The 20,107-nt window shown below is 39.2% G+C and overlaps 1 protein-coding gene across 1 annotated transcript; it reads left to right on the top strand.

Moving 5' to 3' along the window:
• Positions 1 to 2,759: 2,759 nt before the first annotated feature.
• On the top strand, positions 2,760 to 18,768 carry mboat1 (membrane bound O-acyltransferase domain containing 1). Its single transcript, XM_046044411.1, has 13 exons — positions 2,760 to 3,058; positions 3,444 to 3,589; positions 4,004 to 4,081; positions 5,835 to 5,930; positions 9,645 to 9,700; positions 9,987 to 10,041; positions 12,034 to 12,226; positions 12,794 to 12,986; positions 13,113 to 13,216; positions 13,372 to 13,436; positions 13,528 to 13,660; positions 13,876 to 14,027; positions 14,855 to 18,768. The coding sequence occupies exons 1-13, from the start codon at positions 2,960 to 2,962 to the stop codon at positions 15,030 to 15,032; spliced, it is 1,548 nt and encodes a 515-aa protein (XP_045900367.1). The 5' UTR covers positions 2,760 to 2,959; the 3' UTR covers positions 15,033 to 18,768.
• The last annotated feature ends 1,339 nt before the right edge of the window (positions 18,769 to 20,107 follow it).

Genomic DNA, 20,107 nt, shown 5'->3' with positions numbered 1-20,107 from the left:
TTTCCCGGGAAAGTTTCAAACAGAATTTACATGCCATACGCGATTGGTGCTTCACATAAGAGTCCCCACCCATATTACTGCCATTTTGACCAATAACAGCTCAGGATTTGGTGCGCCACGTGTTCATTGGCAGATGTAAACAGGGGACGTCACTTGTCATGCCTCGCGTGTTCCCTGACAGGTCGCTAAGTGGCGCAAGTGACCAAAGTGTGCTGAAGAGGCAGGGTGAAATGGTAAATTAGGCATCCTGTAACAGAACAAAAAGCACGATTATGTACTTCATAAATGTGGCCAGTTATTCACAATATAATAATCTTTTGGCATTATCTGAATTGATATTTTTATTATGCGTGTAGTGAGACAGTATATTCGTGTCACAAAATTTTTGTCTGTTCTAAAGTTTACAACAGTAGTAGAGATCAGATGTTGTTGCGATACCTTATGCATCAGAATGACAAGATCATCCTTAAGATAAAAGGTTGCGAAGTGAAAAGTGGTGATAACAATAAATACAACTTAACAAATCTAGTAAAATACAAAATGCACCCTCCTTTATTTACCTCATAAAAGATGGTATAATTTGAACTTGAATATTGTTAGGCATCAAGGTATGATGCTTGTTTTCGTGCTTTATGTTTTCTGCACAGCTCCTTCAGGAACCCCTATGTAATTCCTTACTTATTTCATGTGGAGTACGTTTTTTTTAAACATTTGCAAATTTTTTTGTTTTGTGCTTCTTTGTTTCTGTTCAGTGCTTCTGATCTTTAATATGTGTCAAGTACATTGTTGGACATGAAGCCAGCTTTAGCTGTGTGCCTCAGCATAATGTTGACAACAAGTAGAAATGGACTTGGCGAACGAACAGTTTAGCCCTGATGGGTCTAATTAAATATATGTTTTACAAGCCTGCACTGAACTATAGAGCAAACTCACAGACGGCCATTCAGTACAGAGCATCATTAAAATGTTTAGATGTGTCACTGATTTTGCATATCGCCACATATTTGGAAGCTTTCCCAAGTTAGCATAAAACTGACATATTCATTTCTAAAACCTACCAAAGGTATACAGTATGTACTGTCTTGTCCAAATATTAGTGTATCTTTGCCAATAAAGGTTTACATTCAGTGGTGGACTGTAACTATGTGCATTTATTCAAGTACTGTACTTACTTACAATTCTGATGTATTTGTACTTTACTTGAACTCTATTTTATGATATACCCCACTGCATTACGGAGGGAAATATTCTACTTTTTACTCCATTACATTTATTTGACATCTATAGTTAAGATTGTACAGAACGAATATGTAAAAATATCATGTACTTTTTATAGATTAACTACACAATAGTATATAGAATAGTTATAATAACTATATAATAATCCCCATTTTGACAAACCACAACATTAAAATGCTGTTTAAACGTTAATGCATATATAATAATCATATAATAATATAATGATCTGGAAGGGGCCATTCTGCATAATAAGTACTTGTACTATATTTAGCTGATAATACCAAATTAGGTAAGCATTTAAATTGTTAATTTTATTTGTAATGGAGTATATTTTACATTGTAGTATTTCTACTGTTGAGTAAAGGATTTTAATACTTTGTCCACGAGTGCTTACATTATAGGTCTGTACTGTTTTCAGGCCATATAACACGTTGCATACCGCTATCGTAGTAACCCACATGATTAATAGGTCAGAATGTATGTGCTCCCTGTAAATAGATTGTGAATTGTGGTGGTATTATGATATACAGGTTGAAAAGACTACCACTGAGGAGGTTTAAGAATCTCTTAAATGCCACATTAATTGTTTATTATCAGAAAAACTAACATTCATAGCTGATGCCCCATTTTACATGTCACCCTTGGACGCTGCACAAAAAGTGCTCAGTGTATTTTCAGGGAGCCACTGATAAGACTTGACACTTGGGCATTAATTATGACTCCCAGCAACACTCCACAATAACGAATAGATATTTATTCTCCTTATGACTCTTAGCTCTGCCAGCCACGGTCTGTCGGGAAAAAACATTCAGTCCTTTCACAGATGACCTTTCTTCATACCTTCTGCAACACACACACAGTTTTAACACATGATCTGGGCTACCTCATACCTAAACGTTAACAAAGCAGGAGGTGTCATCTCTTTAATAGGCCTAAATATTTTTTGTCAGCAAGAGTCCCAAACAAAACACAGATTTTAAATAGGGACGTAGGAAATAGCGACTGGTCCCAACGGTCCCAACTTGTGCCAAGCTTGAAAGAGACCCTGAATGACACAGGAAGTAAGGTGAAAGGGCTTTCGTTTGTTTGTTTGTTGTTTTTAAATATCACGTTAGGCTACATATTCATGTCACACATTGCAATGTCCTAGTTAACTGTTCTACCCACAAATGTTTCTCTTTAACTATAATACTCACTAAATTACAGTTTGTTGTTAAAATAAAAGCACAGATCACTTTTGAGAAGCAGGAATATGCACACAAAGGCTAAATGAGTGAATCAGTGTGAACGTTATTGTAATTCAAACGACGCTTTTTATAGTGGCAGGTCTGGGAGTATATTGTGGGGGAAAACAACGTGTATGTTTACGGGAATTATTGTTATGTGTTTTCTGTTTGTATGCTATAAAACCCTTATTTTAACTGGCTTTTATTTTGGAAGCAATGACCGGAAAAGCTCTTTGTGTTCTTTCTGCATCACTTGACTGATACTGAGGTCAAAGAAGAAGAGGAGGAGGAGAGAAGAGGAGAGGAGGGAGAGTTGGGCGTGCTAGGAGTTGTTTTATGTCTGTTGTAACATACTGTGAACTGGTTTGACTTGTCACGGAGCCTCTCGGTCAAACAATGTATTTCAGTCAGAGAAAATAGAAAATAGTCAGCTAAAAAAGAAGGAAAAAGACACCCGGGAACATTAAGGCGTTGCCACAGCAAAACTACGTAGGATGGGCGAGCGCGCAGACAGTAACGTTTCTGCGTGTAATACCACCGGATCCAAGTGGCTGCTGCCTGTCAGTGAATTCTTGGGTTTCCCTCTTGATCAGGTAGGAGTATCTGCCCATAAATCAATAAAACGGCATTTCCCAAGTTATGTTGTTTTTATAAAAAACAATGTCCTGTGTCGTAATGTTAGAGAGACGTGCAGTTACTCCACAAAGGTCATCGACGCCCACATTGTAGCTGAGATTACAGGATTTTGGTGTTTAGATTTCTCCACAAAATGGCATCAGAAACTGACTTGCAAAGTTTATTAGGCTACATACTTTTGGAATCGATAGGCCACTGAGGATGATGAAAGTGGGGAAAAGTCAAATAACCTTGCTGTCAGAATATGTGTATTAGGAGTCTTTTACTAAAAAAGATGACATTTGGTTTAATATTTGTGAGCTTGTGTAAACTCCCATCCTACTCCCTATTTCTCTGGAACAGGTGAATTTTCTGGCGTGCCAGCTGTTTGCCCTGATTGCTGCCTTCTGGTTTCGTCTCTACCTCAGTCCCAGCCATGCCACTCCCCTGGTCAGGCACGCTGTGGCTACTCTCCTTGGCATTGCCTTTCTCATCTTCTGCTTTGGATGGTAGTGTATGAGACTGACAGAGAAACGCTCAAGCAGTACTCCATTTAGTGTCTCTCATATGATGCAGCACCTCTTAATTTTGTTCTTCACCGTGTGAGTAACTTGCCTAAGTTACCAACATGATTGCCAACATGACCCAGTGTGCCGGGTCCTGTGCTGGCTGTTAGCAGCACCACAGGCTTATAATTATAGGAGGACTGTTGACAATAAGAGTGCACAGAAAGGAGATGCACAGGAGAAATGTTGTGGTGGCATTTCATCCATCAGTAACATGTTTCAGTAACATTTCTAGGCTGCACTGATACTCACTGTATCGTATCACAGACATACAGCCCACTTCGATTTTAAAACACTGTATTATTTAAATAACAGTTATGTTGCACATTTTATGGTAGTGTGTTTCCTTTTCTGCAGGTACTCAGCTCACATCCTGACAGTGGTGGTTACAAGCTACTTGGTAATCATCAGAGCTGACATCAACAATGTACACAGGTAAGTGATGGTATTCATACTTCAAAGGGAAAACCGGATAAAAGTGAGATAAAGCCATGCCATGGAGGCAAAATGTTGGGACTATATAATGAATTTTTAAATGTTACAGCACTGAAATGTGTTAGATTTTGTAACATGTAAACATTTAAAATATTAGGTGGAATTTAGTATGTTCTTTGCCAGTCATTGCCAGATGTTTGGAATGGGAAAGTGTGAACAACTGTGAAAACTTCTGCAGCTGATCTTTATAACTGTCTGGTAGCCTGGTTGGTTTGGTTATAGACAAACACAATCCTGTTGTATTCCATAATCATTAAGTCTGCTACAAGTGTTGTTTCTAGACCAGGCTGAACTGTCAGAACGGCAGCATCTCCAAATTAAATCTCTCTCTTTATTTTTCTTATATATCACTACCTGCTATGTATATTGTTTATTGTTAAGCACCCAAACACCACAGCAAATTCCTTGCATGTGTAAACCTATGTCAATAAAGCTGATTCTGATTATTTTACAATTGTAGTTACTGTTGTCTTCAAGTAAAACTTGTCTAGACAAGATCAGCCCAGAATCTGACCCCTGATCACAATCTATGTCATAACTGTGTGTCTGGTGGATTAGGCAGATGGCTTAGTCTAGATAGTGAACAGTTTTGACATTTAAATCTGTACAACATAGATTTCTTTAGAATTTACCTCTTAAAGTCATCCCTACACATTCCAACCCAGACAACAGTGTGATGCACTCTGCCCCATTATCTTCCTGTTATGTGTGGCATGAACTAAACCTGTCACTAAAACAAACTTAATGTACAATACCTAAGGCGAAAGGCAGCCAGACATGCCAGCCAGACCAGTCTCATAGATCAATGGAGATAGTGAGACTGTGTGTCTATGCGTGTTCAAATGCCTATTTCTGTCTTTGCAGCCATGTGTATAGCTTTGTGAGTATAAAGAAATGCCTCTTCATGTGTGTTGTAGTATGTCATATAGTTTTGTGTCATGTAGGTATTGTTCCATACAAGTAGAAGCCAAACACAGTGTAAAGTGTGTTCCGGGTTACATAATAAGTAACATACATACTACATCACACACCTCTTTATCACCCAGGAAACTCTAGGGCACTCCCATTTAAACATAAATGAGAAGTCATTCTGTTACGTTATAATGTTTGTATTTATGACTTTTCATAGTAGCAGCTCCTCTCATACATCAGGGTACAGTACGCCTCTAAAAGATTGTTATCCGATATGCACACCAAAAAGGTTTGCAAATGAAAAAGTAAAATTATGTTTAGACGGACATTTTTAAAGGAAAATTGATGCCATTAAGGTAAGTATTAAATTCTTTAATAAATTGTTATTTGGTCACATACAGTTGACATCCATGAACTGAGCTAACCCAAGCCCATCTGCATGGAGATACATAAGAAACACTGTGCAGAGAAAACGGCACCATTTCCACAAACCCAAACTATCCCATCAGTCATTCTAGATGTTCCCTCAGTGTAAAATCTCTGCGGCGAAAAGGCAAAGACACAAAGCTGTGTATTTAGCAAATCCTGCCAATGTGATACAAATTCCAGTATGTAATCTCTTACGACTTATGGCTTTACCAACATAAGATTATATAATAAAAGACATTTCTTGTGTATAGTGGCAGCCCTACATGGTAATATGTACAGGTATTGCATTTAAGACCATAGCACCTTAATTGTCCTTTGTCTGATTTAGTTTTGTTCATTCCTCCACACACAGGTATTCCATGGTGACGGCTATGGGCTACTTGACCGCCTGCCAAGTGAGCAGAGTCTTCATCTTTAATTATGGAATATTGTCCACTGACTTCTCTGGGTGAGGGGAACAAAAACTCACTCGGTCACTCGGCTGTCTCACCCCTTTTCCTCCCTGTTTGCCACACCTTCTTGGTGACAGTATATTAGTCATTTCAGTTCGTATGTTATCAGTTAACATTTCCAAACTGCGTTGTACCTGGTTACTCAGTCAACAGTGCTACGGCCCTGTGTAAATACAACACCACTGATTAAAAAGCAGCAGTGTGGACCATTGACATTGTCCAGCCAGGCAGAGCTAAAGTACTCGTTGCCGCCTGGCAACTTTGTTGTGTTAAAACGAGCCTGCTTCTAAAGGAGTGGGCAGTTTAGTCTTTAGTATGTTTCTCTTTAGGGGAAGGGTTTCTGTTAAATAACAACATGACATTAGGCTTGGGCAGCATTTATTTTTTCGTTTATACCTTCCCTAACATTTTACCGGGGTATGTACGGTATGTGACGTATTTGTGTAAAACAGCGGAGGGTGGGGGTGGGGTACGCAAGCAGTCTTCTGCTTCGTGTGCATGGTAGTTTTTCGGGTGGGAACAGTAGAGAGAGTTGAGTCGCGTTGCCTCAATGTATATTCACGCTTCGCCGCCCGCCTACGCTGAGGGTTTACACTAAAATACATCTAGGGCTGCAACTAACAATCTGCCAACACTTTTACGATTAATTGACTAATCGTTTAGTCTGTAAGATGTCAAGAAATAATGACAAATGACAAATCACAATTTCATCTTCAGATCAGAGCTTCTTTTGTCCAACCAACAGTCCAAAATCCAAAGACTCTTATCATAAATGACGAAGAATAGCAACAGTTCTTTACATTTAAGAAGATTAAACCAGCAATATTTCACATTTTTACTTCAAATTTTTTTTATTTTGATAAACGATTAATCGATTATCAAAGTAGTTGTAATTGATAGTTGTAATTGATTAATTGACTAATCGTTTCAGCTCTAAATACATCCGCTCAATACAGCATTTCTGTATCAGTTTAATAGAAAGAGGAGTGTCTTGAAAGTCATACCCTGGTATACCATAATACATGCTCTCTTTTGGGCTCTGTAAGGATCATTAAGAAGTGCTAAAAGAAGAACTTAGCAACGCAGGTGGGGATTCCTATAACAGAAGATGGGCAGTGACTCATCTGTCATTGCTCATTAATATTTGAAATGAAACATTGCATCATCAAAAATGACTATTTAGAAATAAAAACTCTGTCCACATCTATGAACTGCAACGGCATTTAATTCATAGCTTTTACATTGGCAGAATGCAGTTTCTTTGAGAAAGTTACTGTGGACCACATCTCATAGAGAGAGCTGGGCCTCCTGGGATTCACAAAAACCAGACAAATATTTAGCTAAACATGGAGCTGCAAATGTATGTGTTTTGTCAGGATAATGCCTGAGGTGGTAACAATGGTCTTACTGGAAATCTTCATACCAGATAAAGTGGGTAACAGTGTTTTCTGTGTGCAGTCATTCTTTAAAAGGTGACAGTCGACTGTATTCAGCAACGTTTGCCCAGTTCTGGAGTGGATGAATTTACTGGCAGCACTCACTTGTACTCCGCGTGACTTTGGTGTTGAGCAACCAGGCCTGTGAGTCAGCCTTGGGCAGGGTCTCTATTAAATTACAGATCCAGCTTCTTTAAGCTTTAAGCAGATTGGACAGATAAATGGTTGTGAATCCCAGAGATGGTGTGCATATGTTTAACTACTTACACAGGTTTTGATCCGGTAATCCGGTGCCAAAAGAAATACTTAAACGTTTATTCAGTGTTTTTTTAACACAGTTCATTTCTGTTGTTAATGTGATGTTGTTCACTTTTATGTCCTTATTGTCACCCTGATATGCTGTGTTGCGTTCCCTGTTAAAGGAGGCCAAACACAATTAATCTAGAGCTTGTCTCTGAAGTCAGTGTGCTATTCTCCTGTTTGTCAGTGAGCATTTCTGTAAGCTGATCCTTTCCGAATTCATGCATGGCAGCAGAACTGAAATTGAATTGGGTCACAGTCGCGTGTAGAGTGCCAACTTTAGCGTTTGCATGGAAAAACAGAGTCCGTGGGCCACAGTGCTGGAGCGTTGCACATACTGGCCAGCACCCTGAAAATGTTTCTCCTAAGCCAACTGCTAACTCTCACTGAGCTGGCACTGCCAGCCGCTCGGCCAGCCCCTCTCTGCCTCGGTTTTCCATGCTGTGCACACAATGCAGCCCACTCACACACAGGAACCAGAGAGAGAGAGAGAGAGAGATGTAGTTTATGTGTGCCTTTGTGCACACACACTCACATTCTTGGGACAGAGAGGTCTCTATCTGTGAATGAAACGAGGAGAGGGGGCGTGAAACTAGTGTGTTCAGACTTACTGTACAAGACCTCAATGCCCTCCACCGTCGCCTCACTCCCAGCACTTTTCGGCGTAACTTACTGAAACAGCTAAAACCGAAATGTATACTTTATTTAATGTATGTTGTTCTGGAGGAGTGTTAAAAGTGCAAGCAAGTTATTGCATTGTGCTGTTTATTACATTGCGTGTGAAAAATCCTACAGTATTTGGCAGATGAAATCCTCTTAATAAACACTATTCCGTTGGTGTAATCAACTTTAGGACGTGGATTTCTTTTCAACACTGTGAGCTGGCCAAAATGAAGATCAGCCTGTACTGGTGTCAGAGAGGGACAGTGATAAAGTGAAAATGTAGGGATTTGAATTAATTGCATTGGAAGAGAATGAATGATTTACTGGCCTCAGACAGAGGCTCAGTAGATGTTTGCTTGGGACATGCTTTGTTTCAAGTCAGCCATATAACAAATGGCTTGAAAAGTGCTTTCTTTCACTAAACCATCCTACTGCTGATCAGCAAAACATGCTGATTACTGTCTTCTGACTTTCACAACATTTAAAAACATAATTCCTGTACTAGAAACTTGCCCACTTATATCAGGCTGGCTGTGTGAGGTTTCTAGGTTCACTTGCACATAGTCAGGTATTTTGAAGTCATAACATTAGGTGTATGATTAAACATTTATCCCAACTGGGTGAGGAACAGCCAAACTCTGCTAACAAGGTGAGGTTGCTGTAGACACTTTACTTTTGTCAGAAGGCATACACCATGGTAAGACTGAGCACAGCAACAAGACACAAGGTCTTTCCCAGGCAGACATATTAAGGCAGAAAGCCGTTTCCAGATGTGCTGTCCAAGCTCTTTTCAAGAAGCACAAGGAAACTGACATTGTTGAGGACCCTAGACGCATTGCAAAGAAACTTACTGCAGCAGATGAAAGACACATAATGCTTACTTCCCTGCATAATCGGAAGATGGTCAGCAGTGCCATCAACTCAGAGCTGGCAGAAAACAGTGAGACCCTGGTACTCCCTTCTACATTCAGGATGCATTCATGTGCAATTGTACCTAGAAGAGGTTATGCTGTTTTGAAGGCAAAGTGGTCACACCAAATATTGATTTGATTTAGATTTTTCACTTTGTATTTTGTTCATTGATAAATATATTAAGATGTCTGTTTTGGAAAGCATTCTTACTTAAAAGCATTTTTCCACACCTGCCTAAAAACTTTGCACAATTTTATTTAATTTTTCGCCTTAGAATATACACAAAGTCAGTGTCTAACATTAGTTACCTGCAGTGTGTGTTCAGCAGTGGATACCAGCTTTCCCCCCAGATATTTACAATTGAATTAATCAATAAAATCCTTTTTTTCCCCTGCTCAGGCCTCTGATGATAGTAACCCAAAAGATCACCACTCTGGCTTTCCAGCTGCATGACGGTAAAGCAGAGGAGGACACACACACACACACACACACACACACACACACGCACACGTTAGCATAGAAATAGTGGAGGCAACATGCTCTCACAATTTACATACATTTTTATCACTTTTTACCCCTTCTACACAAATGTAATGACACTATGACAGACAACCAGCATGCTGATCCTGAAACTGAAGCAGCTAAATGGAATTCAGCCATTATTAACTTTATTATTTGCTGAAAGTAGCAAAATGGAAGTTTCCAAACAGGTTAGTGATGACTTCATCCCTTGTCTTTCAGGTATGTGTAAGAAATCTGAACAACTGACCCCGGAGCAGAAGCTTCTGGCTATAAAGTAAGTTTTTACAGTGGTTAAACATACTACTGACCTCAGTCTTTTTGTATTTAGTGGGAATTATAAGTGACAGTACAAAACCTCAGGGGATATGCTTTTTGGAAACAAGTCTGAGCACTGTGCTCAGGGTGGAGATCTCTGATGTGATTCTTCCTTTTTTTTCCTACTGAATATAGCGGATTGCCTTTAAAACCTGACCTTTGGGGTACACATAGTTTACACTGTAGCACTGATATGTATCTGGACCCAGTGTCCCTGTCAAAGTATGTATGCACAGAAGGTTGCATCTGAATTAACACGTTATTTAAAGAATAAATAACTTTTTCTTTTCCTTTAGCTACGAAGGAGAATGACAAGGAGATGCAATAATGGTGAATAGCTTGTTCATGTCAAGAGCATGCTGGAAACTCAGAAAAGATCATTTTGCATGGAAAATATGACATTTTTGTGCATGTGAATTGATAAAAGCATATTCACCAGTGTACCATGCATGCCTTTTTTCAAAATAAAATTTAAAACCTAAAACATATAGAGTTGCTCTTGTGTGAAAACCCTGCAGCTCTAAAGATGGTAATTGTCTCACCATTGTTAGCTTCCTTTAAGATTTAAATGCTCCCTGTAGGTTTGGATCACTTTTATTAGTTCTGATTCAGACTTTACTTATCAATTCTAGTTTTACTGTAAACATTACACTGGTATATAAGTTTGATGCATGTTTAAGCAGCAATGTTACTTTCAGGAGTCAATAAGCTTATTAAAAAGCTTCTTTTTTTTATGATTTCCTGACTTGTCGGTTTTTGGAACTGTTTACAATGCACAACCAGTTATCAATACTCAATCGTGGTTCTTTAAAGAGGTGGTATTATGCTTTTTGGCTTTTTCCCTCTCCTTTATTGAGTTTATATCTTTTTTGTTCATGTAATAGGTTTGCAAAGTGAAAAAGGCCAAAGTCCAGCCCAAAGGGAGTTCCTATCTCCCACAGAAACACTGCTCTGAACTGCCTGAAAACAGCTCGTTTGTAGTCCAGCCGTTTACCTTTCATCCCTGACGACACAGACATGCTGTCAAGAAATTGCTTTTAACATGAAGGCAATAAACATTTTAACGGACTACGTGTCCTCATGCTGATAATGTGCCGTGCTTATGTGGCGACAGAATGTAAACACGATTTGCGGTGCTGCCGTCTAGATAAAGTGCTCCGGGATACTTTCATTTGACGTGTTCATGCTTCACGTATTTGTGGACAGCAGTTGTGCTGCAGTGAAGCTGTTTCCAGTTCAGAGAGCTCACGGAGCAGCACGTTGTTGAGTGTCTGTCTGAAATACTCCAAACTTCGCGGTCTTGTAGCTGGAGCTTGTCCGGGAGAATCCGGATGTAGCGACGCGTCGATGAATTTATGTAATCGATTACGTTGACGAATCGCCCCAGCATCATATAACACTTGCCAAGCGGGTAGTCTGACACACCCTCTAAAACACCGGGCTGCAGCACACACACATAGCTAAAACGAAGCGTTCAGCACACAGGGTGAAAAGAGGAGCTCCAGCAATGTGTAGTATGACAAAAATATGGTGTTTTTTGAAAATTAAAGCACGTAAACCTGTTCTGGTACAACCCCTAAATAAGATTTTGAACCTGAAAATGAGCATAATACCACTTCTTTTAATATGCAACATAGCTGATGTAATCGAAGGGCCAAAGGAACCAAAACCAAAGCGAATTATAACATTTGGATGGTAAATGGTAAATTTGATAAAATCGTTATTTGTCATTCACAGAATATTTCCTTTTATGTAACATTTTATCTGACAAACAATAATAAAGGTTTACAGGGACCCCTATTTGAATGTTAATTTTTATTAAGAAAATAAATGGCATGTTTTTCAACCAACTTAGATGAAAATAAACAGTAACACTGTTGCATTTCACCTGAAGTGACCAGTATTATCATACTGAAAATAAAGGGGTTCTACGTTGTTGTTCTTTCTGCAGTTTGAGGCCTTCTCTCATTGAGTACCTGAGTTACAATCTGAACTTCATGAGTGTCTTGGTGGGGCCGTGTACTAACTATAAGGATTACATAGACTTCATAGCGGGCAGACACATCAGCAGGAGGCTCAGACAGCACTCGGGGACATGTAATGGGCAGAACGGCTACGATAAGACACCGGACCCATCACCTCTGGTAAGTTCATGAATGCATATCTAGTTGCTGCTTCCGCTGCGGATTATATTTGATAACACATCATAACCGGGGACTATAGCAGGGGTAGATTTTAATCTGTCTGTCTATGCTAGACCATTTCTCTTGCAGTCTTCTCGTAGTTAAATTTTTGTATTCACTGAGACTTTTCCACTCATATCAGGAGGTGTGTTGTGAGACAGAGCACACTGTCTCTGCTTTGTTCACTTGTATTTGAAAACCAGCCTAATGTCACATTCTTTATGCTGTCTGAAATCTGAAATAATCTCACCGTAAAGCAGTAATTAGAAGAAGAAAAAAGCGTAACCTGAGATTTGCTAGAGAGTAAATGGAGATAGGGAATGGTTTCACTAGAGCTTAGCAACAAACCAATATTGGGCTTCTTATCTTATATTTGCTCTGAAATGGTGACACACATCTTTCCAACATTAATGGATTATTAATTATCCAGCTTAATTGTAACTAATGGCCGTAAATATAGTCATTGACATTAAATATTTAATGGCTAATTAATATAATATTTTGGAGTGACTTGGATTTTCTCTACAGAGCGCTGTCTCTTGGAAATTGCTGGTCTGCTGCGGCTGTATGCTGTTCTTCCTCACTGTAACTCGGTCCTTGCCGATAACGTACAACGTGGACCCCCACTTTGTCAGCCATGCCCCCTTCCTCACCAGGCTCACCTACGCTTTCTTCTCCATACAAGCAGCAAGGCCCAAATTCTACTTTGCCTGGACGCTAGGTGAGGCACTGTGTGTGCAGTTGTAGTTAGCTAATTAACAGCTGGTATAATGGGAACATGAGCTACAATGTTATTACCATGGAGGTCATGTGATCCCACCCCTTCCTCCTTCCTCCATCCTGTCAGCTGATGCAATCAACAACGCTGCAGGTTATGGTTTCTTGGGCATGGATGAAAATGGAAAGCCATCTTGGAACCTCATCTGCAACCTCAACATCTTGGGGATTGAGGTACCTTCAGTGTTTAACATGATCCACAGAACATAGTCTCTCTATACTGTGTGAAATTTCATGCAGATTCATGTTGGTCAAAATCCAGCAGTGACTTAAGGATTGGAGCACACAGTTACTGTTAAGTGGTTATTGTTTTTGTTTTGTTTTTTCAGACCGCAACCAGCTTCAAGACCTTTATAGACAACTGGAATATTCGAACGGGGATTTGGCTCAAGACGTAAGTGCTGCAAATGTGAACTTCAGTACTCATGAGCACAGTCAGAAAACATTTACTCAGCTTTCCATTTCACAAACTTTCGTCTCTGCAGGGTGTGTTATGACCGAGCCCCCAAGCACAGGTTGGCATTGACCTTTATCCTGTCTGCGCTGTGGCACGGTGTTTATCCAGGGTACTATTTCACCTTCATCACTGCCATCCCCATCACCATGGCAGCACGAACTGTGAGTGCTCTAGTATTATTATATCACAGCAAAATATTGCAGCTATAGTAGTCTAAATTCTCACAGTCTGAGATTTATTCTTTAAGGAAGGTAATAAAATCTTATCATGTAACTTAATTGGGTTAGTTGGAATTACATCAACAAATACACCAATCATTTCACTGGTGTGAAAACAGTTATTTATCCCTCACTGTTCATCTGTCTCTCCCCACCAGGTACGGAAGTCTGTTCGCCATTACTTCCTGGGCTTCGGAGGATTGAAGCTGGGTTACGACATCTTAACTTGGGCAGCCACCCAGCTGGCCATCTGCTACACGGTCATGCCTTTTCTACTTCTTGCAGTAGAACCCACTTTGGTTTATTACAGGTATGTAATACTTGTTTTTAGTCTACCTATCCTCTTAAGCTCAATTCATGCTTGCCTCATTCGTGTGACCGCGTGGGTTCAGCTGCCCACGTCTGCAAAGGTCGTTGCGTACCCCCGTGTGGACATCTGTGTGCTGCCCAAAAGTTGTGAACACACCGATTGTACGTAGTATAAGAGGGCCCGCTGCACGTGTCGTGTACTGGAGATGCTTCTCTTTGTTGATGCTCCTAATTTCTTTCCACAGCATATTATATTCCCCAGCTTTGGTCCACATCATGTCAATCAGTCGCACACACTCTCTTTTTTGACTTTTTCTTGTTGTTAAGTCAACTGAACTCGATACTTGACGTCTGTGTATCGATACAATATTGCCACGGAAAATATCGCGATACTATGCTGTATCAATTGAAGTCTGCTCCTGGGACATTTTTTGCAGCATTGTCCCAGGAGCAGACTTCAAAGAGTGTATTGCCACAAATGTGTTTGAAGTGTTCAGTTTAAGTACTTTTGAGGATCCATCCAACAATCTGTCATACTAAATTTTTTCTGTCGATCACCTGATCGACTAATTGTTGTGGCTCTTGTATTAATGTATTGACAGGCTTTTAGTGGCATTTAGATGGTATATTAAGAGCCACTATTCCAGCAATGCCCTTTCTACTGGCTGAGCTGTGCCCAAGAATTAAATTTTTTTTATACATATAAAAATATTCCACCTTTTTGTTTGGTAAATTATATTTGGTGGCCTGCTCTGTAACTTGGTCACATTTTCCTACTAATCAACATTTGAGAAAGTTACACTCTGCTTTTCCTCCTTTCTTTCCCAGGTCTATGTACTTCCATGTGCACATCATCAGCATTCTGGCTGTGATCGCCCTGCATTGGAAACAAAAACCCAGGGAACCCTCTGCCACCACCAAAACGTTTTCCTCCGCCTCCTTCTCGTCTTCGTGCTCAGCCCAGTGCCAGCCTGTTCACTCTAACAACAATGACAAAGTAGACTGAAAATCCCCTCTACGTGTTCTTTACCAGGCTCTCAGTCCACGATGTTCTCTCAGACAAGCGAAAGGGCATTCAGCCAATTTAAAATGGGAGAACATTATTATTTATTTTTTTGGGACAAGACAGAGTAAAACTTTGATGGTACAATACGATGCAGGATTCAAACCTATGCCACTGGACGTACATGGGGCTTTTCTGACATATTGTAAGATTAAGTACATTCACCTCCCTCTACCTGCCCCAACAACAATACAACAGTGGGAGGAGAGAAAGGAGGCTCACTTTCCTTTATCTGCACTGACCTGCCAGCACATTGTGAGAGCAGCTCAAAAACAGGTCACAAATACCAGGACACACACACACACACATACACACACACATACTCATGCATAAACTGACAGACACTAGGAAACAAATATGCACATACACGCTCATACTTGGTCACAATCGTATGGCATACAAAGGCTACTCTTGTGTTGCCACAACAGAAGAGCATGCCAAGAGGAGAGAGAGCCCTAGTTTATATATGTGTGTGTGTATGTGTGTGTGTGTGTGGGTGTGTGTGTGAGTGTGTATGATCGTTTACCCTCTGTTACGTCCCACCAACCTCTGTCACTGACCGTGTGTGTGCGTGCGTGCATGCGTGTGACCTTGTCATGAAAAACTGGACTGCGTCGGTATTTCTCCCACTGTTAGCTTGTAGTGGCTGGATGTAAAAGACACTTGAAATACCATTTAGACCATGCAGCTCTGAAACTGTCCAGTGAAACCATTGCTAATTAAGTCGTTTAACACAGGATGGCAGCTCCTCCTGGTGAGGGGACTTGACTATGCTGTAGAACAAGTAAACACTTTATTATAGTTTCTACGGATAATCATGGGCTTTAGCTATACCCCTGTAAACATAAAGAAAAAAGCTAACAAATACTTAAAGAATAAATTGTGTGATAGTATGGCAACAAGCTTTTGCTTATGTTGCTTTGCATTGAGTCAGCGTAGTCCCCAAGAAATCTCCTTTTGTGCTGAAGCAGTAGGGAATTTAATAGTAACGTAGTCATTGATGTGTTACCATGTGAACGGTGCTGGATACCTGTTATCGTCATATACAGTAATAGAACACAAAGCCATGGTGAAACTGAGAGGAAATACATTTGAAGTTTCTCTTTTTGGGAGGTAACTATTGCGCACTCAAGGAATGGGAAAATATGATCAAAAATAGAAATTCATAAATCAAATGTATTTCCTCTGAGTGTTCATTCTGTGGTTCTTTATGAAAAAGAACACATTTGAAAACAGTTTACCAGAGCTTATCAGCAGCTGCAGGTTGATTGAACAGAGACATCTGCTGGTTGTTTGTATTGTCTGAACTCTGCTGAAGGTAAGCCAAACGGGACTGACTGAAACTGCCGCGCTGCAGCATCTCCCAACGCAACTTCATACCAACTATGAACAGAAAGCTTATTTTTCCACCAATATTACAATTTAAAAATTCACAATATCTTCATAATATCTTGACTAGTTTTTACTTTTGCTCAATCAAACTTGATAAATCAGAGGGCGTTGCTCATGATTAGAGATTAGTAAAGCACGGTGAACAACAAACACAAAAAGATGCATTATTTAAAATTATTCTGCTTTTGATCAAGAAGTTATCACTCGAGGTTTGGGAGCATTGGGAGTGGCACAGTGGTTTGGTTATTAATGGTGCTACCTGGTGCAAGCTAACAAGTTAGCTCTCAGTTACATTTATTGGTTGGTTGGTTTGCTAAAAATGCTAATAAGCTGCAATGCAAGAATATTTTGTTTTGGTAGTGGAACTACCTAGTGAAGAAAAAAATGATATTGCACTTGAAAATGTCAGGTTGTCCCTTTTTTTTAATTGCTTTGTATGGGTTGCCTAATGAAAATGCTATGTCTTTCTTTGGATAGCTATAGCATGTTAACCGCATGTTTATCTGTTTCATCATGTTGGAGACACAATCTGTGTATTGTATTACCTGCTTTGCATTTTAATCTCAACGTACTGACTGCAGGAATTTTATTTTATTTTGGACTTGCTCAGTTTACATATTGACTCAACCCTCTAATTCTTAATATGTAAAGCCTCAGACTAGAGTCTTTTTATACAAGGAAAAAGTACAGACCATGTACACGTGTACATGTTTTCTTTTCAGGAGGGGGCATCAAAATTACAATAAATAATCAAAAAATCCAGCAGGGGAATTATTTAAGATTTCAAGGGAAACAGGGGGGGTATACATATTAACCTGCTATCACATTAACTTCTTTCTGACTAAATCTTTTTGGTAACTTTGGAGGAAAGCTGGGGATATACATTTGTTGATTATTTTAGTGTTTAACTGCACATTAGTACATCTCTTGGAGTTAATGAAGCATCAGTAATGGCTGCTCTGGGGACTTTAGACCTGAAAAAATACCCTAAATGCTTATGGTGATACAGTTAGTCCCCACAACAGCTAATGTCATAGGCTGACTGCTGCCAAACTCCCCAAGACGTGTGTGTGCTGAAAAGCGAAAGCAAGTGTGGCTTTGCTATAACGTAGAATTGCTGTTGTGAAACAAAGCCCTTATTAACTGATATGGAACTAGCCATAACCTTTATATTTGTTGTTGTTATGAGTAACCTTTTCATTGCACTGTATGTCTGCATGTGGCTAATATGTTTAATGCAGGGAAATAAGCAGTGGCACATATTAAGCATGAATGTGTTGTCAGAATGAGCAGCTATTTGAATGACTTAATACTGATTATAAAATATTTTTTGTATGTGTTTTTGCAGAATGTGCGTGGGATCAAATATTGAAACTGTGTGTGTGCGTGTGTGTGTGTGTGTACGAGAAGGAGAGAAAGAGATACTGTCATTAACTATTGCTCCATTTTAGAATGTTTGTTATTGAGGAAAGGGTGAGTGTAAAAATATAATATAAAGTATAAAAAATGCAAATAATAAGTGAAACTAATTTTTATTTGTCCAAGTTTGAGAATTCTGACACAAAATGTTTTATTTTTAAGTTAGTATATAATTAATAATAATGAAGAATGATAAACCATTATGAAGACAAACATGTCACTTTGTGCGTCTTTTCGGAACAAGTAAAACCTCTGTTCAATAATTCCAGGTGCCAGTGAGTTGTGTTTGTTTTGTTAGTTACGTTTTACGCCGTCTCAGTTACATCATCAAGTCTCATCTCTGATGATACTGTCAAAGTGCCTGCGTCTCTCTCCCTTGTGTCATCTGTCTGTTCCCCTCTGACATACACTAGGTGTGTGTGTGTGTGTGTGTGTGTGTGTGTGTGTGTGTGTGTTTGTGTGTGCGTGCACTGTGTTTTGAACTAGGGAAAGTAAAAAATGGGACAAGCAACAACAAAATATGCTTTCTGTTAGATATATATAATATGCTTACATTTTTTTAGGGAGAACACAGTCCAATAAAACTGTCAGTTTCTTTACTCAGTATGAGAGTGATTGTCCTCTCTGTGTAGAAAATAACATTAAAAAAAGCTATGTGGAGAAATACAAATGGTTGGATGTCCCTTAGAATTGTTCCAAACAAACACAATCTGTATGCATGTTTGTGTGTTTCTGTGTTTATGCATGTATTTCACTACCTGTCTTGTGAGAATGTTGCTCAATTATGTTATGTGTCAAAGCACTTTGGCATGCACAAACCTGGTTTGTTTTTAAAGTGCTCTATAAATAAATCTGACCATGACAACTAGTCCTCTATATCTACTCAATACACGGGTGGACTTCTGCAGGGACAAGGTGGTAGATTAAATGTTTCCCACTATTTTTTTCACTTTGTGTTTATCGAAGTGAGGCTTTAAAACCTTTTAACGTAGTGACATATTGTGGAGTAGCAAGACGCCACAAAGCAAAAGCTTTTTTCATTTCTAATGGATTCCCGCTCTTTATCAAATGAACAATATCACATTCCCTGCTTGCATTCAGAATTGAAAGAAAACTTATTTGTCCATTGCAAATATAATGAACAAAGCTGTGCTCATGTTTCCACTTTTCTTAATATGCTGCCTACATTCAGTTTGCTTTTGCTGCTCATCATCTCTTGAAAAGGTTTTTCTATAGTGCTATAGTAGCTGCAGTGAATTCTAATTATAGAAACAAATGTAGTGATGACACATGCATCATCAAATTGCCAAATAGCAACATTAAATTGCACTTTATTATTCATAAATATTGTACTGAAAAAGCCCACACCCAATACTCTTCCAATATCTCACAATATACCAGAGGTACCAGCAGATTATCTCACATCAGTTAATCACAAGTTTAGCCTGTGTCTTCAGTGAACTAATGGCAGTAGCTAATATAAATGTTTTCTCTTTTGGTAAAAAAAGAGCTTCAGTGTGAAATAAACTAATACCTAACTCATGATATAGGAAGATGACCCGCTGTACGTCCCCACAGGTGTTTTTAATCTGCCTGATGAGATCTCCTCAGCACTGTGTGTGTGTGTGTGTGTGTGTGTGTGTGTGTACAGACTTGTGCTTGATTAACTCTCCTGTTGCACCAAGGTGGGATAACTTTGAATAATTTACAGCATAGCTCTGGCCAACTCCAACTCCAACCTGAGTAGAAGTCCAATCAAGTAAAACCCAGTCCCCTCTGGAGTCTAGGGAACTGTGAGACAGAGACTGGAATAGAGATAGAAAATTAGACCCTTTATAAGCAGATATCAATATCAGATATTTGTTGGATTTTTTTGCAAAATGAATGTATCTAATGTGCTAAATGAAGGAAACAGATGTGTAGAATATCTCACCAAACCCAGTCTATATAATAATAAAAATAATTTCTACTTCAAGCATTTATTTGAGCTAAAGGATCAACTTATGTCTCTGAATCAAACCTACATGTAAACAGATAAACAAACACTTTAAACAAATCCATTTGAAGATAAATTGCATTTGTCATAAACTAAAATTTATAATATAATCATGCAGAATGTCCTAGGAAAGACCACACCAGGCAGCAGCCAGGCACTGATCCTAAGTAAACGTTTTGATTTCTCTCTTCTCTTTTTATATAATGTACAG

This window comes from Micropterus dolomieu, linkage group LG03, assembly GCF_021292245.1.
Source record: "Micropterus dolomieu isolate WLL.071019.BEF.003 ecotype Adirondacks linkage group LG03, ASM2129224v1, whole genome shotgun sequence".
In the NCBI taxonomy this organism is placed as follows: Eukaryota; Metazoa; Chordata; class Actinopteri; order Centrarchiformes; family Centrarchidae; genus Micropterus; species Micropterus dolomieu.
The sequence above is the reverse complement of the archived record's forward strand: the minus strand, read 5'-3'. Positions and strand labels throughout refer to the sequence as shown.

Excerpts from the sequence above, each read along its gene's own strand:
- mboat1 (XM_046044411.1), top strand. The coding sequence starts at position 2,960 with ATGGGCGAGCGCGCAGACAGTAACGTTTCTGCGTGTAATACCACCGGA. Across the intron at positions 5,931-9,644 it reads TTGTCCACTGACTTCTCTGG|GCCTCTGATGATAGTAACCC; the intron begins GTGAGGGGAACA and ends TCCCCTGCTCAG. Across the intron at positions 10,042-12,033 it reads CAGAAGCTTCTGGCTATAAA|TTTGAGGCCTTCTCTCATTG; the intron begins GTAAGTTTTTAC and ends TTCTTTCTGCAG.